Source organism: Pan troglodytes, chromosome 6 (assembly GCF_028858775.2).
Source record: "Pan troglodytes isolate AG18354 chromosome 6, NHGRI_mPanTro3-v2.0_pri, whole genome shotgun sequence".
Classification (NCBI taxonomy): domain Eukaryota; kingdom Metazoa; phylum Chordata; class Mammalia; order Primates; family Hominidae; genus Pan; species Pan troglodytes.
In genome coordinates this window covers 106,534,754-106,553,518 of record NC_072404.2, presented here as the reverse complement: position 1 = coordinate 106,553,518, position 18,765 = coordinate 106,534,754, and the positions used below count along the sequence as shown (strand labels likewise).

Genomic DNA, 18,765 nt, shown 5'->3' with positions numbered 1-18,765 from the left:
AGGTTTCAATAACTAAAGATACAAGTCATTTAGCATAATATTTTTTAAAATCCACATTTTATATTGTAAATGGGGTTACCGTTTTTAAAATTTGAGATCTTAGGAAAGTTTATTATACTTAAGTTGATTTGTAATGTCCTCAACTATTAGTTGATAAATGAGAGTCTCAATGTAGCTACACATTATTTCAGGGGTTGTTATTAACAAACAAACACTGGAGGAAACGTATTATACTTTGTATAGTTTAGTTTAGTTTATTATACAAATGATAGTAAAATAAATAGTGAATTTTAAAGCTTCTTCCTAACCTTTCATTGTGAATGAACAGTGATGCAGGGAGAAGAGACATTCAGAAGAAAAATCATGTACGTATTATTAAAGTAGAAATGATAAAATGTTCAGAATGACAATGTATTTAAAAAATAACCTTGTTGGAATTGTACATCTATCATTATCACAACATGCTTATTTGATGAAGCTAAAGAAAAGCCAGAAGACTAATATGGCTGGATGAGAATAGCATTTTAAAACGTTTTCAGCAAAATTCTAGAAATTTGTCCATTTTAGATACATTATTTGCTGTTTAGTTCCAAAACTGAATTTCATACAAGTGCTATTATTCCAATAGTTTTTTCAATTGTCACTAGTGATCTTGATCCATATACTGCAATCATAATATCCAAAATAAAAGAGTATTTCATTAATAACAGGTGTTTTCAAAGCTTAAATATATTTCAAAAACCAATGACAAAGTAGGGGTTCTAAATTTTTGCATGTCTTATTAAGCTTTGTTGTATAGACTAAAATTTTGGTTTCGTAGACTCAGAAATACTAAATTGCCTATTGGGTTTTGTGGCTTCTTGCATCAGCTCCTGCAACTGTCCAATTTGTTCATCACGAAAGTCATTAAGTTTTTCTTCTGGGAGGAAGGTGCCAAAACATGCTTTTCCAGTTGAATTTTGTCTGTTTTCGTTAGCCTGTTGCGATAACGCTGTTGCATACACCTAAAAAGATAAAGAATGAAGGTTATAGATGTAAAGTTTAAATAATATTTAACATTAGAGGACTTGAATTCTAATTCTGAGTCACCTATTTTTCCTCATCAGTAAATGCAGAAGTATTTGGTTAAGGAGATATAAATATAGTTGTGAAGATACAATTCATTGATAATTTCATGTATATCTATTTTTAGCACTTTTAAGTGTTTTAACCAACTTTTAGCAAAATTTTTAACCTGGATATAAGTAAAGAGTGGTGAGTCCCTGGATGGGCTTCAGAAGCATGCATAAACCACCTCAAACCATATGCAAAATTGTATTTACACAAGTACGGACATCATTTCTGGGGCCATAGCTTTCAACGGATTCTCAAACAGGAACCATGGGTCTTTTTTCCCCCAACTTTTATTTTAAACCTGCACATATATCCCCTAGATACAAGGGGTACATGTGCAGGTTTGTTAGATGGGAATAACTGCATGATCCTCAAGTTTGGGTACAGGTCCTGTCACCCAGGGAGTAAGCACAATACCCAACATGTAGCTTTTCAACCCATACCTCCCTCCAGTAGTCCATGCTGTCAGTTGTTCCCAGTTTACATCCATGTGTGCTCAATGTTTAGCTCCCACTTAAAATTTTATTTTTCTGTTCCTGTGTTAATTTGCCTAGGATCATGGCATCTATGTTGCTGCAAAGGACATGCTTTCATCCTATTTATGGCAGCACAGTATTCCACGGTGACATGTAACACATCTTCAAGTGAGTCTAAATTCATTCCTATGTCTTCAATTACAATTTTAATTTAAAATATACTAGAGAAAAACTTCTTAAACCTTTAAGCCTTCAATGTTTAACAACCATCTGTGTCAAGAAAAACTTTTTCATGTTCTAATTTGGTCTTATTAATAAGTACATTCAGCCTAATATTCCAACTATCCCCATCTGCACAAGTGCCACTGTTTTGAAACAGATTCACTCTAAAATTAATCTTTTAAGCAGACAAAGTGCCAAAGTATTTTAGTTCATGAAGTTAAAGTGAATGAACTGGCTAACTCTGGATAATGCTGCTACCTGATCTGGCTTGAGATATATAAATTGCTTGTAATTGCTGGAATGGCAGCATTGCCAGAGCAACTTTAATTCCAAACATTCCAAACCTATGGAGAAAATATTTCTTCCATGATTTACAGAAATCCACTTACTAAGACGAAAACATTTCAAGTTTTATCAATTCCACTTCTATATGCTTCAGGGCAGGCAGGGTTTTTCAACCTTGGCACTATTTTGTGTGTGTAGGGGGGGTAGGGGTGGGGAGGGGTCGGTGAGAGTCTGCATTGCAGGATGTTTAGCAGCATCTCTTGTCTCTGACCACCAGATGGCAGTAACACCCCTCTCCCAGTCTTGATAATCTAAAATGTCTCGAAACACTGCCAAAGGTTTCCTGGCAAGGCAAAAATCACCCTACCATCCTAAAGAAACTTTAAAACATGTGAACAAGTATCATGCACAAGAATGTTGATTGTTAAAGCAAAAAAAAAAAAAAAAAAAAAAAAGGAAATAATTGTACTTCAATAGAAAAGTCAAATACACTGAAATTTACTCAGATGATAATAAAGATGTCACAACAAATAAGCTACAAGTCTATGTATCAACACGGATGAAACTCCAAAAAATAAAATCTAAAAAGCAGGCTTTAAGAAATTATTCATTTGCAAAAATGGACAACTAAGGAGCTCTAAATAGCAAAAACAGAGGACTCACAACTCCCAATTTCAAAACTTAACTAGAAAGCTACATTAAACAAAAGTGTGGCACTGGCATTAGAATAGATATATAACACCAATAGAATGAGGAGTCCAGAAGTAAATCCTTACATATATAGCCAATTGATTTTTGATAAAGATGTCAAATCCATTCAGTGGAGGAAAGAATAATCTAGGCAACAACTGGTGCTGGGAAAACTGAATTTCCACATGCAAAAGAGTGAAGTTAGACACCCCATCTTCTACCATATACAAAAATTAACTCAAAGTGAATCAAAGACCTAAATATAAGAGCTAAAATCATGAGAATCCTAGAAGAAAATATATAGGTAAATCTTTATGACCTTTGATTTGGCAATAATAGGTTCTTAGATATGACACCAAAAGCCCAAGCAACAACAACAAAAATAAACTGGACAGTATCAAAATTAAATACTTCTGTGCATCAAAGGACACCTAATAGTAAAAAGACAAACTACAAAATGAGAAAAAATTTGCAAATCATATCTGAAAAGGGTTTATTATCCAGAATATATAAGGAACCACAACTAAAAGACAAATAGCCCAATTTAAAAATGGGTAAAGCACATGAATAGACATTTCTCCAAAGATATACAGATGGCCAAGTACATGAAAAGATGGTCAAAATCATTTGCCATTAGAAAAATGTAAATCAAAACCACAATGAGATGCCACTTCACCCTAAGATGTCTACTATAATAATTTTTTAAACCCCAGAAAAATAACAGTTGGAATAAACTAGAATCCTCATACATTGATAATGAGAATATAAAATGGTATAGCCACTGCAGAAAAGATTGGCAGTTCCTCAGAAAGTTAAACACAGAATTACCATATGATCCGGCAAATGCACTCATAGGTATATTACCAAAATAACTGAGAACAGGAACTCAAACACATACTTGTATACACAATAGACGACATTTGGAAAATAACCTAGATGTCCACCAGCAAGCAGATAAACAAAATGTGGTATACACATACAATGGAATATTTATCACCCTTAAAAGGGAATGAAGTTCTGATCCATACTACAACATGGATAAACCTTAAAAACATTATGCTAAGAAGCCAAACATAAAAAGACATATTGTATGATTCCACTTACATGAAATATCTAGAATAGGAAAATTCATAGACAGAAAGAATAGATAATACTAAGGGCTGGGAGGAGGTAGGAGAGGGTGTTACTGTTTAATGGCCACCGAGTTTCCATTTGGGTGAGGAAAAATCTAGAATAATGTCTCTACAATGTATCATTTACAGTGTCCAGGAAAAAAATTAAAAATTATTACAAACACAGTTAAGAGAAGAGGCAATCAATGGAGACCAGTGCCTGAGATTATTCAGACATTAGAATAAGCAGAGATAGATTTTAAAGCAGGTACTATAAATGTTAAGTATGTAAAAGAAAATACAGTCATCATAAATGGGGCAGATAAATCTCAGCAGAGAATGAGGAATTATAAGAACCAAATAAATTCTAGAACTCAAAAATGCACTATCTGGAATTTTTTAAATGTCACTTAATAGTAGACTGGAGATGAAAGGAAGATTCATGAACTTGAAAATACAGCAATAGAAATTATCCAGTTTTAAACAGAACTATTTAAAAAATGAGTAAAAGATTAGTGATCTGTGAAATAATGCCAAAAGATCTACCGTAAGTTTAAGTGGAATCCAAGAAAAGAGGTTACTGCCTTAGCAGAAAAATAAATTTTAATGGGTATCTTATTTTTTTTTTGAGACAGAGTCTCGCTCTGTTGCCCAAGCTGGAGTGCAGTGGCGCGATCGGCTCACTACAAGCTGTGCTTCCCGGGTTCACACAATTCTCCTGCCTCAGCCTCCCCAGCAGATGGGACTACAGACGCCCACCATCACACCCAGGTAAATTTTTTGTATTTTTAGTAGAGATGGGGTTTCACTGCGTTAGCTAGGATGGTCTCAATCTCCTGACCTCATGATCCACCCGCCTCGGCCTCCCAAAGTGCTGGGATTACAGGCCTGAGCTACTGTGCCTGGCCGGATATCTTATTTTTATAGTTTTATGAATTTTAATGAATATTTTAAGGAAAAATAAATTCAAGAAGCTTAGCAAGTTCCAAGCAGAATACAAAATACTATACCTAAGCATATGATAGTTAAATTGTTGAAAAATAAAGCAAAAATCTTTTTTTAAAGTTTAAAAATATATATATCATTTACAAATATATGCAAATGTACAAAACATAAAAACAAGCATGGAAACAACCAACATCAGGATCCTGATTACCTCTGAGGAGTAAGAAAGGGGAATGGAATTTTAGCTGTACCTTTTAATATTTATTTACTTTAAAAAAGTGAACTAAATATTTCAAAATATTAATATTTGTTAAATCTGAGTGGTGAATACATAACTTTCCCATTTTTGAAAATTTTCATAACTGTGCATAATTTCAGAGAATATTTCACTTAGGGTATAATTTATAATAATTATGGGAATAATGTTTCTTATGGAAAGTAGAAATACATTTCATGTGTGAGAAATGATCAATGAATGAACATCTTGGGTAGAAAGACTCACGAAAAGGAAACAAAAAAACCCAACCTTTCGCCCGTACACCACCCATTACCGACTAGTCTTTGACTCCATGTACTTGCAACAGCATTCCTTTCCTGGCAAGAGAGAAAAATGGCCAAAATAAAAATAACTTCAGGACCACAATTTGGAGGTTTCCAGATATAGGAAGAAGCAGCAGTAAAATGTGAATTTATGACTAAGTCACCCCACCAAGCATATCTACCTGGAGGGAAGAGACTCAGAACAGAAAAATACTACACTACACATTAACTAACAGCATCCTTTGGTTTCAAACTGTTATGCTGGCTTCTAAGAATAAAGCTATCCCGAAAGTTAGAAGATTTCTATGATTGCTCTCTTGAACCAAAGAGAATGTGCAGTGCTTCCTCAGGGTAAGTTAAGCAGCTGCTTCAAGTAGCAGAAAGCTGTCGAAGAGAGACACTTTTGAGTATGGTGAGAGCAGGTGCAGTGGGCTGAATGGTGTCCCCAAAAGATGTCAAGTCCTAATCTCTGAAACTGTGTTACCTTATATGTATATTATAGGTTTTGCAAGTGTGATTAAGGATTCTGAGATGAGATTATTCTGATGGTCCTGAAAATACGGTCACAAGTATTCTTAGAGGGGATGAGATAAATTAGGCATACAGAGGAGAATGTGATATGAAGAAAAAATAAGTTTGGAGCGATATGGCCATAATTCAAGGGAATCCTGGATCCACCAGAAGCTGAAAGATGTGGATTTCTTCCCTAGAGCCTCTCACTCTTTAATTAGGCCTCTCCAGAATACACTACCATTGTTTTAAGTCAGGCTGTGGTAATTTATTACAGCAGACACAGGAAATTAATACAGCAGTGAACTACAGAAACACAGTCTTAAAGTCTCCTAGTAGAAAAAAACTAACCTTCATGCTATACTGTTTCCCACTAGAGTTTTTGAAAAGGCAGAGAAGCTGTAGTACCAGTTTGTCAGTGATAGAACAATTAAATATTATAAGGCCAGCTGTGCCTTCACTGTACTCTCTAATTCTCTACCTGTATATTAAACTTGCTTATAGTCTGAATCAAATTGATACTATTAAATTACTGGTATGGTCGAGCACACTGGCTCACACCTATAATCCCAGAGCTTTGGGAGGCCGAGGCAAGAGGACTGCTTAGTTTTTAGTAAACCAAACATCACACATTCTCACTTGTAAGTGGGAGCTAAATGATGAGAACTCACGAACACAAAGAGGGGAACAACAGACACCTACATAAGGGTGGAAGAAGGAACAGAAAAGATAACTATTGGATATTGGGCTTAATGACTAGGTGATGAACTAATCTGTACAACAAACCCCCGTGACACAAGTTTACCTACGCAACAAACCTTCACATGTACCCTCAAACCTAAAATTAAAATCTAAAAAATGTGTCAGTTTAATAACATTAAGAAAACAACCAAATTATAAATTATCTTAAATTACTTCAATTTTAGAACTCATTTATCTATTATACAGATGTTTTTAAAGAATAGAAATGAACTATATTAGATTTCTTCTTACCAGCATTTAGAATCAAACTAAATAAACCATTTCAAGGAATAACATAGAGAAACAACCAGATATTACATGTCTTCTGATATTAGTACATATTACCAAAACAACAACAACAACAAAACCAAAAACAAACAAAAAAATACACCTAATAAGCCTCTACATCTAATTATCAATTTACAGGAAACACAAGAGACCTAAGTGTTAAACATCACCATGGGAATGCAATCAGCATGATTCAGAGTATGAAAAACTACATAATAACGCCAGTCTCAGAAGTAATAAAGGAAAAATAGCAACTTTACAGTGAAGAAAGCTGAAAGATACCACCTCAATGAAATGATCAAGGTAAACATGACCAGTAGTAAGTCACACTGCCCTCATGTACCTCCCGATAATTAGGCACTGAGAGGATGTATCACCTCGGTGGTATGCTTCCCAATAATGCACAACCTCAATCTAATCATAAGAAAACATCAGATAAAGTTCAATTAAGGGACACTCTATTAAATAACTGATCAGTACCCTTCAAAAGTTTTAAGGCCATCAATGACAAGGAAAAAGGAAGGAAGGAACTATTACAGATTAGAGGAAACTAAGGAGCTCTGATGACTAAATGTGATGCAGGATCTTGCATCAGGCCCTGGAACAGAAAGAAAAAATTCCTATAAAAGCTGGTGAAACTGAATATACTCTGTAGTTTAATTAATAATATAATATTGCATCAATGTTAGCTTCTTAGTTTCTATAACAGTACTATAGTTATGTAGGCTATCACAGGGGAAGTAGCTGCAGAAAGGTATAGGGAACCTGTACTATCTTTGCAACTCTCTTCTGTAACTCTAAAATTAACTCAAAGAGCTTAACAAAAGAATTTTAGATTTAACAGGTGTATTAACTAATTATAATACTTTCTTATTTGAACAAAAATGCTCACAGTGGCTCATGCCTGTAATCCCAGCATTTTGGGAAGCTGAGCTGAGTGGATCCCTTGAGGTCAGGAGTTCGAGACCAGCCTGGCCAACATGGTGAAACCCTGTCTCTAATAAAAATACAAAACTTAGCCGGTGTGGTGGCATATGCCTGTAATCCCAGCTACTCAGAAGGCTGAGGCAGGAGAATTGCTTAAAACCAGGAGTCGGAGGTTGCAGTGAGCCGAGATTGTGCCACTGCACTCCAGCCTGGTGACATAGCAAGACTCTGTCTTTTAAAAAAAAAAAAAAAAAAAAAAAAAAACTGCTAACAAAAAGAATCAGGAAACTTTAAAAACTGACTGGATGTTTGGTATTAAGAATTATTTTGGCCAGGTGTGGTGGCTCACGCCTGTAATCCCAGCACTTTGGGAGGCTGAGGTGGGCAGATCATGAGGTCAGGAGATTGAGATCATCCTGGCTAACACAGTGAAACCTCGTCTCTACTAAAAATACAAAAAATTAGCCGGGCGTGGTGGCGGGCGCCTGTAGTCCCAGCTACTCGGGAGGCTGAGGCAGGAGATTGGCATCAACCTGGGAGGCGGAGCTTGCAGTAAGCCGAGATCGCGCCACTGCACTCCAGCCTGGGTGAGAGAGAGAGTGAGACTCTCATCTCAAAAAAAAAAAAAAAATTCTAATTTTGGAGGTGACATAATAGTATGGTCATGACTTTAAAGAGTCTACATTAAAATACCTAAGAAAAATTTTATGTTTGTGATTTAAAAATCTGGGAGAAAGAGAAATAAGTGGGGGTACAGATGAAACCTGATTGGCCATGAGTTGACAACTGTTGAAGTCGAGTGATAGGTACACAGTGGTTCATTATATTTTCTCTACATTTTATATGGTTGAGATTTCTCTAAATTAAAAAAATGCATATATACACATGCATATACATATTCATATGTAACTTAAAATTAGAAACATTCAACTAAAACTATTTCAATAGCTTCTCACTTTCAACTATGGGTTTGAAATTTCTTCTCAACAAAGCTTCCCAGGTAGTGGTGCAGTCCACAGCCTGCTAGGAAGCAGGCAAGCATTGCCACCTGAGTTCTACCTCCTGTCAGGTCAGCAGTGGCATTAGATTCTTACAGGAGCATGAACCCTATTGTGAACTGCCTATGCAAAGTATCTAGGTTATGTGCACCTCATGAGAATATAATGCTTGATGATTTGAGCTTGATGATCTGAGGTGGAGCCATTTCATCCCAAAACCATCCCCTACAACCTGCAGAAAAACTGTCTTCCACAAAACCAATCCCCAAAAGGGGACCGCTTACAGTTCTTTGATAAAGCCTTGATTTACCAGTTTTTCTTCTGTTTCTAGAAATATTTCTTTAGAAATATTTCTTAAACATCTTATTATAATAATTTTTTACAATATACATTTTTAAAATCCAAGTAAGACATACCAAAATCATTTTTAAATAGGTTTCACAGTAATTTCCTCATCAAAACAGTGGGATTTCAGAACTGTCACTTTAGCACATAGCTGGTGAACCTTTATTTAATAATTCACTTTGTGTACCATTAATATTTTTATTTATAATGTAAATCATTGAAATTCCCCACAGGCTAGAACCAAAGTGGCATAAAATTCCTTATATAACTGACATACAAAAATTGAGACTGAGACTGACTGGTTCAATAAACAAATATGGGCCACAATTTAAGATTCCAATAATGAACAGTGTTGGAAGAGAATTGGATTTGAATATGGAAAGGTGGTTAAGAGTCACAGAAAGACAAGAACCAAGAAAACAATGGATTTCGGAGAGTTGAGGACTCTGAGTAACAGGACTATGAAGGCAGAAAAGCTACTGGACCCATTCATCCCTTAAAAAATACATGCATATAGAAAGAGGTATAACGATTGGTCACATTAACTATAGTTCATCTAGACTACAAAAGAGCATGCAATAGTTAAAAAGAACAAGGTCAAACATGTACTGACATGAAAAGCTTCCCAAGTAAAATAATCAACTTGCAAAATATCATGGATATATGCCATTTGAATATGCTACAAAACATGTACAAATTTAAACAGAGGCTGAAAGGATGGCCAGAAACTTTTGAAGAATAGTTTTTCATATTTTGTTCTGAACACCTCAACCCTGTACTGTTTTGATATTTTATAATAAATATTATTTAAGTAACTAAATGAAAGGGAAAGAAAGGAAAGAATAGCTATAGGAAAAATTTGGGGATAAGGAAATTACAGCTCCAGTATTTCATTTGTCCTTAACAGCAGAGATCAAAGCAATTTTGCAGATTGTAATTAATATAATTTGAACACAAGCTTTAAAAAAGAAAATCTAAGTTCTCATTATTTTGTTTAATCATATATCTAGTATTTGCTCATCTGTGTTTTCTAAAACAAAATTACAACTAAATGGCCCCAAAGTAATAATGATATATGAAAATCCAAACTGTCAAGCTCTGTAAATAAAGATAATTAGTTGCCTCACAAAAGGCTATTCTTATTTAGAAAAGCATGCAGCATAGGCCTCCTTTAATACTAAAACCAAATGGTTTAAAACATTTTATGAAAATAGCATTATTAAGGTACTCATCAACTGTATAGAGTTCAAGAAAATACCAAACTATATGACATGTCCCATTAAAAACTTGACTTTTTAAATATTTTATATACAAATAATTTCCTCAATAGCATAAAAAAAGATTTTAGGTTAAATCATAAAAATGCTGTCACAATCAGAATTAGTCTGATGCCTTTCTTCTGAATTACAAAAATTATAAATTCCCTTTAAAATAGGCATAAATTGTGCTACTATTCTCACAAACTTCCTAGATAGCTAAAATGACAGTAATTTTTTATAGTTTTGAAAAATTATTTGTATTCTTTAAAGTAAACAACCAAAGGAAAGCCAATTATTATCTAGGAAAGAAAAAGGTAACTTTCCCCCAAAATTTATTCAATTATTATAAGATTCTCTTTAGCAACACTGAACCAACAAACCTAAGTTGGGAGCATTTGGTCAAGCTTTCCCTAGAGAACTTATTAAAAATATCATGCCTCCTAGAGGAGCAAAAACAAAAAACACTCCTCCCCACAAGAAACCTGAAAGTTACCTGAATTACAATAACTAAATTCAAAGACACTTTGGGGATTTGAAGCACATCTGCCCAAGTCATTAATACAGAATATATTATAGAAAAAGAAAAAAGAACCTATGTTGGCAATGATAATAAATTTGGTTTCTTGGGCTCATTCTGACGAGGTTTTATGATTTTCAAGTCAAAGATGGTAGCTTATACATGCTATTTCTTAGCCCACAAACACTTGTAATATATAACTCTTTGATATACAGAGTGCAAAGAATAGAAAGTAACACTAGTGTCACTAATAAGTCAATTTCTCAGGTGGCCATGAAGCTTAGCCTCTGTGAAGTCAAATTCCCCAGGTTCCTCTGTAAACCAAACTCAAGATTCACCTGTGACTCCCAGAGATGAGCAAAAAAAGGTGTTAGTTGTGACACAGCACAGCAAAGATAAAAAGAAAAAAAAGCAAGAACATAGAAAGTTCTTGGCTAAGGAAGTAGTAAGGAAATGTTATAGAAAACCTAGTTCACAAATATTCTTTATATTTGTCTACTATAAACTCTATGTCCATGATATTGGACACTTACAAATCAAATGTCATAATGTCAGAAATGAGAAGTCAGCACAGAAAATAAGCACATTCTTGTTTATGAAATTCATCCCAAAGTTCCCAGAAACAATAATAGCATTGTACTTAAGGTAATATTACATAACTTATTTTACTTAATCTAAAAATGTATTCATAAAACTAATTTTAAAAATACATTTTCCTGATCATTTAGGTGAATGGACTACTTGTACATTTTATATTTTATATATAACCTTTAATTTATTCTTTAGTAATATTAGAATACAGTGAGGCACAAGGAAACTTTCTGGAGTAATAGATTTTTGTTATCTTGAATGTGGTGACAGTTTCATGGGTGTATACATATTTCAAAACTCACCCAAGTATACACATTAATATGTGTGGTTCACTATGCATCAATGACACCACAGTAAAGCTGTTACATTCAAAAAAAAAAAAACGAACTAGCCAACTCCTTACCTTACTCACTTATACCTCAATGGAGGTGAGGATGGGTTCTAGCAAAGTAGCAAGAAAATAAGTTTAACTGTAATTCCTAAGGATGACAATGATCCAATTAGATAAGAATGTATATACACTACTGATTTAAAAATTGATGGGGAACAAAAAACAGCTTATAAAGCTAATACACAAAACTCAAAAAAAGCTTTTGAAAAAATTCTTCCAAATATTTTACTATCAATATTAGTCATCAAAAACAACTAAATTGTAATAGTTAAGAAAATAGAACAAAAAATTTCACTCGTAGACATTAAAAACATAAAGAGTTCAAAACTATAATTTTTTCTTTTTTTACATTTTTTATAATCAGGCTTTTTCTTTTCACTCTACAGAAAAACTGCATTTAGCAATAGATTTTTAACTACCTGTTCCTCTGTAATGCAGGTTAATTCTATATTTAAAAAAATTATATAAACTAAAGGACATGATGCATTCAAATTCTATTTTGATGTAATCTGTTTAGAAAATCACCAATTTATTGAGAAAATAAAATTAGTATGTTTTATAACAAATTATTTACATTATAGCTGTCACCAAAAAAATGTATAGCAATCTGCATAATTCTTACTCTCCAAAGGAATCTATTATAACATCAAGTGAGTTACATCAAATCAAGTATTTTAAAAATTATATTTGATATATATTGAAATTGACAGTACTTTCACAGTTCAATTTGGGGTAATACTGATCCAAAGCAGACGATCATGATATTAATACTTTTTTTTTTGAGACAGTTTCGCTCTTGTTGCCCAGGCTGGAGTGCAGCGCCGCGATCTTAGCTCACTACATTCAAGTGATCCTCCTGCCTCAGCCTCCCAAGTACCTGGGATTACAGGCGCCCACCACCATGCCCAGCTAACTTTTGTATTTTTAGTAGAGGCAGGGTTTCAACATGCTGGCCAGGCTGGTCTTGAACTCCTGACCTCAAGTGATCCGTCTGCCTCCCAAAGTGCTGGGATTACAGGCGTGAGCCACCGCACCCAGCCCTGAAAGTCAAATTTTAACAGAAAATTTAAATGTATTCTAATGTCTTACAAGTTATCTTCTGCATTTGTTATTCTAATTAACCAAATGAAAGAGTGTAGCATTATCACAATCACATTTCACGTTACCCAGAGTCTACATATCTGTAATCAAACTAAAATATCAAACAAATAAGATAGCTTACTCACTAAAGGAGAATATAAGAATAAGTATATAAGAAATGAACAGGATATTTATTTATAGGCTAAAAGAAAAGGGAACAAAAATTAGTTAAGTAACATAATAAAAAATGCAAAAGGCATGAAGAAAACACAAAAGCCAAGTGTATGAAACCTCTCACCTTGGAGTCAACACCTATCCCAATTACACCCCCGGTTAGCAGGAAGAAGTTAGAGCAGGTGTCACACTTTTTCCATCTTCATTAGCCCACACCTTAAGATTAAGGTGTTATAAAACCCAAAGGAAGGGATTGAAACCATCATTGCAAAATTATAACTGAGACAGTGAAAGAGATCTGACCTAACCAACTCCATCTTGCTTCTCATGTCCAAGGTATCCTTATTCATTCCTGGGCACAGGTTGAATTAACTTTGGGAGAATTTAGTTTACAGTTTGAAACAAAGATAACACATCTTTCCCAAAACAAACCCCCTTCTTGCCTGGGAACTAGACTGCTGTTGTAGGACTAACAAATTAGCCAAAAGATTATGATTTCAGACTCATGCAGCTGGAGGCTACAAGATTCTGACCCTCCCCCAGATTGCTCCTGGGGATAATATCACTATTGTGAAACTTAAGATTGATGCAGGATTTTTTGCTCTAAGTTTAGTTCAGCTAAATCCAAGTTCTTGTCTCATGACCAGGAAAAATTAGGCACGTGAACACGTTGAAGGGTGATGAGGGCAGAATTCATTAGGCAAAAAGAGGGGGTCCTGCCAGCAAGCTCCCACCTCACAGACTGAATACCAGGGCTCCCACACATAAGCTGAAGAGACCAGGCTCCTCCCCTGCATAAAGCACGAATTCCTGGTGGCTCTACCCCATTCCCCCCAGTGCATGTGGGCCTCTAGTTCACTGTGGGCATGTCCAGGCAAGACCCTGTGCAGGTATTCCCTTATCTGCACAAAAACATCCAGTGTAAACACTTGTGGGTGGATCACAGATTCACTAGGGACCCTTCCCTATCTACCTAGGCATTTGTCTGCCTCCTGCCTCTGTCAAGATCAGTGCTTGTTTTGCAACCCCTGCACTTGGATCAGCTGGCACCACCCAGATCGATAAACTGGCTCATCTTATCTGTGGGCCCCCCACCCAGTGCAAGAGCATGGCTTCAACTCTGTATGATTTTATCTCTGACCCCACCAATCGGCACTCTAGACTCACTGTACCCCACCCACCAAATTTTCCTTAAAAACCCTGATCCCAAATGCTTGGAGAGATTGATTTGAATAATAATAAACTAATCTCCTGTACAGCCGACTATGTGTGAATTACTCTTTCTCTATGGCAATTCCCGTTTTGATAAATTGGCTCTGTCTAGGCAGCAGGCCTGGTGAACACATTGGGTAGTGTATTAGTCTGTTCTCACACTTCTCTATTAAAAAAACTACCTGAGACTGGGTAATTTTTGAAGAAAAGAGGTTTCATTGACTCACAGTTTGGTAGCCTTAACAGGAAACATGACTGGGAGGCCTCAGGAAATGTACAATCATAGCAGAAGATGAACAAAAAGCGAGCACCTTTTTCACATAGCAGCAGGAGAGAGAGCCAAGGGGGGGAAGTGCTACACACTTTTAAACCATCAGATCTTGTGAGAACTCACTATCATGAGAACAGCAAGGGGGAAATCTGCCCCATAATCCAGTCACCTCCCACCAGGCCCCTCCTCCAATTTGACATGAGATTTGGGTGGGGACACACATCCAAACCATATCAGGTGGTTACACGTAAATCCACCCTAACACACTCCTCTTTAACTGCCTTGGCATGAAAAGAAAAAAAAAAAAAAATCACTGAAAGTTGTAAAATTTTATCAAGCATTGTCAAGAAAGAAAGTACCTAGATCAGTCAAATTAGTATTTTGATGCCCTGAGTGAGACACTATAGTGGGAAAAGTACATAAAATCCATTTTAAGTTTAGTCATAAAATCCATTATGCATTGTTCTATGCTGAATTAATAACTTTTAGACAGCAATTATTATTTCTACTATTCTATAAGGTCCTTCATCTGGCTCCTTATTTCACCAGCATCAATACAAACTACCTATAATTCCTGTAAACCTAAAATAAAATTCTAAGCCCCCCCGCCAACTAACTGGCCCCTTCTCTTGGCCAAGGGCATTCTAAAGTAAACCTGAAATATTAGTTCAGGCCATGATGGGAAAGGGTGGTCAGACATGCCTGATCATACCTTCTTCCCTTTGGAATTCAGGCACAGCTGACCAGCATTAACATTAAAACAGAAACCTTAAAACTAACATAACAGACTCAGTAAGTCTTACAATCTGTTCTCTCCAAAAGCTGCTATCAGGAGACTTCATCTGCGTAACAAGAACCTTCCTCTCCACAACCCCTTATTTTAACCCGGACACTCCCTTTTATTGATTTCAGGTCTTTAAACTCTTTCAACCAATTGCCCATCAGAAAATCTTTGCATTCCCCCTATGACCTGGAACTCCCACCCTCCCCAATTTGAGTTCTTCCTGCTTTCCAGACTGAACCAATGTACATCTTACATGTATTTACTGATGTCTTATGTCCCCTAAAATGCATAAAGCAAGCTGTTGCCCAACCACCTAGGGCATATGATGTCAGGACCTCCTGAGGCTGTGTCACGAGCATGTCCTTAACTTTGACAAAAAACTACTAAGTTAATTGGTTTAGACTTGTCTCAGATAGTTTCTGGTTTACATTCCCAAATATTCTATACCCATCCATGCATCAGCAGCCATATATTCTATTTGGAATGTCCTTATTTACTTCATGGAACAAGATGTCAAGACTCAGTTCAAATGTCATATTGTTGAGGACACCTGTACCCCTGCCCCAGGTTTGCCTCTATGCTCTCTTGGCAATTTGTACAAAGTTTTTTTATAGCAGACTTCTTACTGTTGTTGATGTTGACAGCAAAGTCCTCAAGACACAGGATCATGCCAAGACACCCACATCCCTTCACTGTCTAGCAATACCAGGCATTGATACACATTTATTAAAGAAAAAAGGAAAAGAATAAAATGTGTAAACTGTACTGACCAGCTAAAACCTGTATTCACAATTCACCTGACAAATTTTGTTTTACAAGGCAAACTGCCAACTTAGCCTTGCAGTCTGCATATTAACCTCTTCAATTTCACAGAAACACATAGAACTTGAACAAATTTGAATGGATGAGCTTGCAAATCTAAATATCAGAATTCAGACCGAGGTTTATCCCAAGAAAATGTGGATACTCAGTGAGGATTAGTATAAACATGATTATTTGGAGGTGTTTCTCCTTTACACCATTTTACAAAATCTCACCTAGTCATTTAAATTCTTCAATCACAAAAAAAGTATTATTAAAAAGGCAGCAAAGTCCATTTAATTCCACATTTGAAAGTCAAATGTTGATTTTCAAATAAATACCCATAAAAAACATGCTAATGGAATGCTAACTGGTAACCAAAATAAAAACAAGCAAAAAAAAAAAAAAAAAAAAAAAAAGTAGGAAAATCCTTTGAGATACCTTAATTGATGTGAAGTCAAGAAATTTATTTTATTTTATATTTTCTTTGAGACGGAGTCTTGCTCTGTTGCCCAGACTGGAGTGCAGTGGCACGATCTCGGCTCACTGCAAGCTCCGCCTCCTGGGTTCACGCCATTCTCCTGCCTCAGCCTCCCGAGTAGCTGGGACTACAGGTGCCGGCCACCACACCTGGCTAATTTTTTTGTATTTTTTTAGTAGAGATGGGGTTTCACCAAGTTAGCCAGGATGGTCTTGATCTCCTGACCTCATGATCTGCCCACCTCAGCCTCCCAAAGTGCTAGGGATTTAATCTTTTAAAGAGTGAGTTATATTCAAAGAACTCCAAGCTATTGTTTTCCATTACAATTTCATCACAGCCATGACACATTATTTCAAACTATGTTCCCTAATAGGTTTATCTTGCCATCTTTCCTATAGTTTCAGTTCACTATGTAATTTTGTTTATATAATATGTTGCTTCAGTATGATGCAAATTATGGAAATTATGTTAGTCTATCATCCCTCCATCCCCACATTGGTAGATCAGTTTCACTTCAAATCTCCACCACTAGTTATTCACTGTGTGTGTGATGAATTCACGCAACTCAAGATGACTTAGGGCATAAATGTCATAGCTATATAAAAGAACTATGAACCGGAAAGGCACGGTGGCTCACACCTGTAATCCCAGCACTTTGGGAGGCCGAGAGGGGTGGATCACCTAGGGTCAGGAGTTCAAGACCAGCCTGATCAACATGGAGAAACCCATCTCTACTAAAAATACAAAATTGGCCGGGTGTTGTGGCGCACACCTATAATCTCAGCTACTCAGGAGGTAGAGGCAGGAGAATCGCTTTAATCCGGGAGGTTGTGGTGAGCCGAGATTGCGCCATTGCACTCCAGCCTGGGCAACAAGAGTGAAACTCTGTCTAAAAAAAAAAAAAAAAAGAACTATGAACCAATACACCTTTAGTTTAGAGATAATAATTACCTTGCCACCATACAATCTGTTGAATAAGCAGGAGGCCATGAGCCTGATTTTGTCACCGCACTCCAGCCTGGGTGACAGAGTGAGACTCCGTCTCCAAAAAAAAAAAAGAGGCCAGGCGCGGTGGCTTGTGCCTGTGATCCCAGCACTTTGGGAGGCTGAGGAGGGAGAGGAGATCGAGACCGTCTTGGCCAACATGGTGAAACCTCGTCTCTACTAAAATATAAAAAAAACAGCCAGGCATGGTGGCACGTGCCTATAATCCCAGCTACTTGGGAGGCTGAGGGGGAATCGCTTGAACCTGGGAGGCAGAGGTTGCAGTGACCTGCGATCGCGCCACTGCATTCCAGCCTGGCAACAGAGCAAGACTGTGTCTCAAAAAAAAAAAAAAAAAAAAAAAAAAAAAGAATTTTCAACCCAAAATTTCATATACAGCCAAACTAAGCTTCGTAAGTGGAGGAGAAATAAAATCCTTACAGACAACCAAATGCTAAGAGATTTTGTCACCACCAGGCCTGCTTTACAAGAGCTCTCGAAGGAAGCACTAAACATGGAAAGGAACAATTGGTACCAGTCACGCAAAAACATACCAAATTGTAAAAAACATCAACACTATGAAGAAACTGCATCAATTAACAGGCAAAATAACCAGCTAGCATAATAATGACAGGATCAAATTCACACATAAATATATTAACCTCAAATGTTAATGGGCTAAATGGCCCAGTTAAAAGACACAGACTGGCAAATTGGATAAAGAGTCAAGGCCCATCAGTGTGCTGTATTCAGGAAATCCATCTCACGTGCAAGGACACACATAAGCTCAAAATAAAGGGATGGAAGAATATTTACCAAGGAAATGGAAAGCAAAAAAAAGCAGGAGTTGCAATCTTTATCTCTTATAAAACAGACTATAGGCCAGGCGCAGTGGCTCACGCCTGTTATCCTAGCACGTTGGGAGGCCAAGGCAGGCAGATCACAAGGTCAGGAGTTCAAGACCAGCCTGGCCAATAGGGCGAAACCCTGTCTCTACTAAAAACACAAAAATTAGCTGGGCATGGTGG

At 36.3% G+C, this 18,765-nt stretch overlaps 1 protein-coding gene across 2 annotated transcripts in view; it reads right to left on the bottom strand.

Moving 5' to 3' along the window:
* Nucleotides 1–228: 228 nt before the first annotated feature.
* The window catches only part of SDHAF3 (succinate dehydrogenase complex assembly factor 3), a 66,413-nt gene continuing 47,876 nt past the window's right edge, over nucleotides 229–18,765 (bottom strand). For both annotated transcript variants that reach the window (XM_009453657.4, XM_001171009.7), the window contains one exon: nucleotides 229–1,004. In XM_009453657.4, coding sequence (XP_009451932.1) covers nucleotides 866–1,004 — 139 coding nt within the window. In that variant the 3' untranslated portion in view covers nucleotides 229–865. The remainder of the gene's footprint in view (nucleotides 1,005–18,765) is intronic.